Source organism: Accipiter gentilis, chromosome Z (genome assembly GCF_929443795.1).
Source record: "Accipiter gentilis chromosome Z, bAccGen1.1, whole genome shotgun sequence".
Taxonomy (NCBI): Eukaryota; Metazoa; Chordata; class Aves; order Accipitriformes; family Accipitridae; genus Astur; species Astur gentilis.
Genome location: NC_064919.1, coordinates 33,977,624 through 33,983,623, shown reverse-complemented (window position 1 = coordinate 33,983,623; position 6,000 = coordinate 33,977,624). Strand labels below are relative to the sequence as shown.

Sequence of the window (6,000 nt, the reverse complement as noted above, 5' to 3'; positions counted from 1 at the left end):
CATGAACACAGTTGTCACTTTGTTCTCTTGGTGGAGATCATCTGCAGCCCAGCTCTTTGCCTGGCAGCTCTCTGCAGTTTCCCTGGTGTGGGCACAGTTACAGGGGCCCACGATTTCCCTTGCTAAATCCAAAGCCTCTACCGGAAACCAGACTTAAGAACCCCATCCACCCAATTAATCAGAACTAACTAACACAAAATGAGATGCTACTGTGATATTTGGGGATGTGGAAGGGAGGCCCAATTCCCCACATTCTCCTTCTAGTTGGCAAGGCTTGACAAGATTCCCGAAGGCAGTACAACGCATAAAAGAGAGGGATCCTTCGGAAGAGTCCCACCCCCGTGGAAAACCCAGTCCTCGGATACACGTCATAAGACATAAGCATTTAGCAAGTCAATCTACAGCCTCTCTATAATATTACAAAGTGCATTTAAAGCTCTTTGCCATACTGAGAACAATAAATATGCTTACACTGAAAAAACGGACGTAAGTTTCAATCCTGCCAATATGTTCTTTCGGGGAAGGCTGTTTCGGTCACCGGCACTACTACATAGTACTACACTCTTCCCTACAGGTTTGTCAACACAGAGCACGCGTAAGAGTATACTTCCCTCATGTGGTGTGTAAGAGAAATGCAACGGCAATAACTGCACGCCGTGCAGCAACTTCAGGGAAGTAACTAACTCCTGGTCGGTAGCTGCGCCAGAACAACAAAGTACGAGACGCCTGGGCTCCCGGTGGAGACGTTTACCGTCCGAATTACCTGACCTGCGCTTCCTGAAGCGCACTACCTACCCTCACCACAGGGCCGGCGGGAGCCCGTGGGGGCGCGCGCGCGGGGGCGTGCGCCTGGCGTCGCGTCCGTGCTGCGTCGGTAGCGGGCGCCGGTGTCGCGCGGCTGGGCTCGGCTCCTCGTGCCGCCATGGGGCTGCTGCTCTGGCTGGCCGTGCAGCTGGGCGCGGGCTGCGCGGCGTACGTGGCGTACGTGGATGTCCGGCGAGCCCAGCGGCCCCTGGAGCACTTCTGGAGGAGCACTGGCTTCTGGTAAGCGCGCAGAACCCTGCGGCCGGCGCCCGGCGGTAGGTCACGCACCGCTGGCGAGAAGCAGGCGGGGGTGAGAGGCGGCTGCCCCTAGCCCTCCTCAAGCAGAGGATCCCCAGGGTGTGAGGACACGGCTTTTCTGGAGGAACTTGGGCTTTTCCGGGCCTGCTGCGGTGGGGTCGGAGAGCCCAGCACCTTGCTGCCTGTTGCTGCTTAGCCCGTTGGGTGTTACCTGCCTGGAGCTGGTCGTGGGACGTGGCCAGTCAGTGTAAACAAAGCGGATCAGAAGATAGGGCCAGTCGACATCCCCTCTCTGACTTGCTCTCTTGCCTCCAGGGCCCTCGGATACGTGGAGTCCTTCCTCTTCCCTAGCACAGCATATCTGCTCATACTCAGGAGAACTCATTCCTGTTCCTTTTCAGTGTTTCCATTGTCACAGTCCCTAAATAGGCCATGACAAAACTTCCCTGCCTGTTTGTTCTAGGAGTTTGTTCTTCTTCCAAGACACTTTCAACACGCACCATCTTCCTAATGTGGCCAGCGAGTCAGGTTGAGCTAAGTCAGGGGGATGGGCGGGAGCATGCATAAATCCCAGCTCCACTGCTTGATATCCTGGTAGTGCTTTGCTTCTTGGAGAAAGTCCAGTCTTGCTGAGCTAACTGGGGTTGAACAGGCTTCAAGTTTTGTGAGATACGTGAAGGCTTCTCGCAGGCTCAAAAGCAAGAGGTGGTATGTTCCTCAGCCATGTTTGTGTCTTGCTCTAAACTCATTATGACCTCCTTCATTTTGGCATACAGTAGATTAAATAACAGTTGTGGGAAAAAGAGATGCAAAAGGGATGGAATCAGCAGTGTGTGCTTTGGACAAAAAGGAATTTGTGCATTTTTTTTTGTGTGATGCATAAAGGTAGTCTAAAGCAAAACTTGAAGAATTTTCCATTAGTTTTCCATGTTGGTGAGAAAACAGATCAGGACCAAAAATACATTCTGATGAAGAGAAATGTTTGGGCTTTCTGTATTTTTTTTTTCTTTTACTGTTTTGGTTTTTAATTTTAATTGCAATATTAGGAAACATTAATGAAAAACCGCCCTAAAATATAGTATGTTTTGCCCATTTAAACTGCAGCCCAAGAAACACCCATGATTTTAACTGTGTGAAACTTTGTAAAGCTACAAACATGGAAAGCATGTGAGGGGAAGCCAGAGGAGCAATAGCAGAGGGAGAGGCTCTCCATGGGTCAGCAACTACTCAGTTGTAACACCTGGCCAACACTGGTATTTCTCAAGCTGTAGGATCCCAGCTCCCTTGAAAGCTCATCCTGTGAGACAGCTGGGTTCCAGTTGTTAAAACTTCTTTTCTGCATCACAGTTTCAGACAGTTGGGCAAATACACAGCTGTGGATCAGCAGTTGAAAAAGCCTGGGAGAATGCAAGGCTTGATGTTCTCTGGGATGGGCACTGTCCACTCAGAACAGGAAAGGGCAGATACTGACAAACCCAACTGTTCTATCGGCTTTCTTTTGTATCTCGCGATGGTTTCTGCTAGATTTCTCTCTAGCAGAGTGAAGTTCAGAGTGTTTATTCAGTGTGGACTAAGCAAAAATATGTGAATGCTTTATGCCTTGACTTCCATCTTTGCCACTGCTTGAACTGAAGTGAGTTTGAATCTCATAGTAGTAGTAACACACTCCTTCAAAAAACAACAGTTAACATTGTCCTTATCAACTGGAACAATTAAAAAGACCCAAATGGCTGATACATTTTTAGTAAGAGTAGAATCAGTAACTTTGCAGTCTCACTTGTGCAACTTGAAGAAATCTCAGGGGGATGATTTTAAGTGAAGTTGCACAGAGGAGTTCACGTGTGCTGGCTAATTTGTATGAAGTACAAGGATGTAATCTGTGTCAAGACTTGCACTTCCAAATAAGGATGCAGGTGATGGGGTAATAGATAGGCAGTGTCTTAGCTAAGACAAAAGTTGCATCAAGTTCTTGACTAGGTGGGGTCAGGCTTTTCCTACTTTGTGCACAGATGGCTATATAGTAGCAGGTTCATTCAATGGGGTCCTTGGAGGTAGGATGTGTATGTGGAGGGGCACAGAGGAGAGGATGACAGTCTGACTCTTCCCCACATCGTTACAATCAGCACAGAGCTGATCCACCCATCAGAGAAGACAGATCACAGCAAGGCAAAGCTTTTTCACTTACACAGTTAATATACAGTCTGTAGTTAGAGCACAAGTCATCTCTCTTTGCAGTGTGAAGACACGTGGAAATATTTTACCAAACCTTGGGGACAACGTTATTTTATCTTTCTTGTAATACAAATGCTTTAACACTCAGAATTTGCACATTACCAGGAGGTTTAATGAGAGTCTCTAAGGTTGCCCAAACTCAGTGAACTGGGCAGCGTTCTAAGTTTCTGAATCATGGGAGGGTGGGAGTGAGATCATCTTGGAGCTATTTATCTGTGGAGATAGAGGCAGCAGAAATTTGCCCCAGTGTTATGTTAATTGCAGTGCAATAAGTAGTTGCCAAAGTCATGTTAACATGATCATTGCTGTATAGCTGTGAGCAGGTTAAACTGCTTACAGCATCAAGGATAGAAACCTCAAGTCACATACTCCTGTGCTTCCTTATGCTTAGGGGTGAATTGAACATGGCCAAAGAATGTGGAAGCTCTGAGGTTTAATTCTGCTTCTAACAAGTGAGGCTTCCACAGCAGAGCAAGAGTTGATGTCATTGCATAGACTTCAGCGGGAAGATCAAGCCCATATTTGTCTTACTACAGACCTCAGCAAGTCTGACTTCCACTCCAAAGCCTAAAAGACATTAGTTACTCAGAGACAAGATGACTGTCATTGTATGTCTTCTTCAGGCCACTGCTGCCTGATGTTGCTGTCTGTGCAGCAATGACTGCTTGTAATACTTTCTTTTGAGCATGGCAATGAGATGCACCCGAGTTGTGTTCTGCTTCGCCAAACTACATGTGTAGCCAGTTAGTCCCAAATAACCTGCAACTCCATTTTGCTTTCATCTTATGTTAGCCAGTGCTTCTCATGCCAGGGAGGATTTTGCAGGTGGTATAGGGACTTAGTGTAGGGATCTTTGGATACCCAGTGGAGCTGCTAGTTAATGTTGGAATGTGTTTTTGATTTTCTGTCCCTCCTTTCCTGAAGCCCTCCTTTACCTCACAGCCGTGCTGACCTATTTGACCTGAGCAAAGACCAAGAGATGAACCTTGCCTACATTTCTTCTGTTCCGCATGGCGGCATTGAACAAGTTCGAATTCACTGGTTACTGGAATTAGTTGCCCTCAGGTAAGCAAACACCTCAAGTCAAAATCCAGAAAAATGTGACACATTAAAGTGTCCAACAGGTGCTCATTTTGACATTTATCTTAGTATAATTGCAAGCTGGGCATTTCTTTGCTTCCTTGGAAGTCAGGTAAGTGCCAATGGAAGGGAATCAATTTTGGGGTAGATAAGAGTAAGACAGAGAGAGCTTGTATTGAGAAAGATGGGGCTAACCTGTGTGCATTACATCCTAAAAATAGGTGAAGGAGCAGTTTAAGATTTCCTTTCATCTAAAGAGTCTTCTGGGTGTGCTGGTCAAGTTTTACCAAGACCATCTTGGGTCATATGCTACAGTCATTCCACTTCTCCTCTGCTGGCATGTCCAGGCGTCAGCATCTTGATTCCCAGTTGTACCATGACCTCCGGAGAGTCCTCAGGCTAGCAGAGGTTTCATGGACCATTGCATGTACAAGGTTCTAGTGCAGCTTTTTTGAACTGGGTGCATCCTTTCTAAAATACTGCTTGGCACAACCTTGAAAAGAGAGTTCTGGAGGAGTCTCCAATGGTTCCTTAAGCAAGGAAGAGTTCTGCTTTGCATTCAGGTCATCTACGCCCAGTGTTATGGAGAGAGCTCTCAGCTGGATGCCAGGCAACAGTCATTCTGACTGTTTTCAAGGGTCATACTGGGTGTTATCACTGCTGTTCCTTCAAGTCTAGCAGACTTTGGTCTTAGTGTGGTAACACAAGCAACTACTCAGTTCTGAGAAGAACTGCTGGGAGAAGCCAGACCTTGAGACTTCAGCTCCTGTCCACATCCCGGCTGTCCACATGGGTACCTAGAGCTCCCCCTGGCTGTAGGTCTGCTTTTAATATGCAGGTCACAGTGTTACGCTCCCTTTCCAGGCTAGATGAGTCTTTGGCAAAAGCCAGGAATGGGATGGAATAGGCATAAATTCAGTCCATTCCTTACCAAAGCATTTCATGTGGCAATACTGTCCCAAACAAGACTTCTCACCCATCCTGTTACGTGGTTTGCTAACCATTAGCTGTTCTAAGAGCAGTGCTGGGGGACTAGAAAGATGGCTTACTTTTGTGTCCTTTAATTTAGAAGACATGATATAGCAAAAGAAGTCCCACAAAGCTTAAAACAAGCCTGACTCATTGAAATGTCCAAATGAAAGCTGCTGCTCTTTTATTACTATTGCTATCTTCCTTCTGCTTAACTTGGGAGTTTCTTTTTGCATCCTGAACCCACCTGTGTGTGGCATCAAGTGACAGGTAGTGACAACTAAAACAGGGTGACTTTAGTTAATACCAGTTAATACCCTCTTCCAAAGGATTCATATGCATAATAGCATTTCTAGTTCTAGGGAAATATATGTCAGAACAACACTGGAATTCCTTGCCTTTCAAGTCCCATTTAACTCAGCTTAAACAGACTCATGCCCAGTGGAAAGAACCGAATACAGATGCCTAGAACAGGAGTGATTGATCTGTGAGGAAAGACAAACCATAAGAACCCCATCAAAAGTTGTAATAGCTCTTAAAGTTCTGCCTGGCTCAGGCTGTTGCTGAGCTGAGCATATTTACAATCATTACAATTTACAATGAGCATATTCACATCATTACTGCATCTGCTGTCCCAGACACAGGAGGATGGGAATT

The 6,000-nt window shown here is 46.3% G+C and overlaps 1 protein-coding gene across 2 annotated transcripts in view; it reads left to right on the top strand.

The window, feature by feature from the left end:
- Positions 1 to 909: 909 nt before the first annotated feature.
- IDUA (alpha-L-iduronidase) overlaps positions 910 to 6,000 on the top strand; it is a 48,750-nt gene continuing 43,659 nt past the window's right edge. Inside the window, exons 1-2 of one of the 2 annotated variants that reach the window (XM_049796340.1) lie at positions 910 to 1,044; positions 4,237 to 4,359. In XM_049796340.1, the coding sequence (XP_049652297.1) occupies positions 923 to 1,044; positions 4,237 to 4,359 (245 nt within the window). In that variant the 5' untranslated portion in view covers positions 910 to 922. Of the gene's footprint in view, positions 1,045 to 4,218; positions 4,360 to 6,000 lie in introns of both variants that reach the window. The other variant, XM_049796339.1, reaches the window with a different exon arrangement.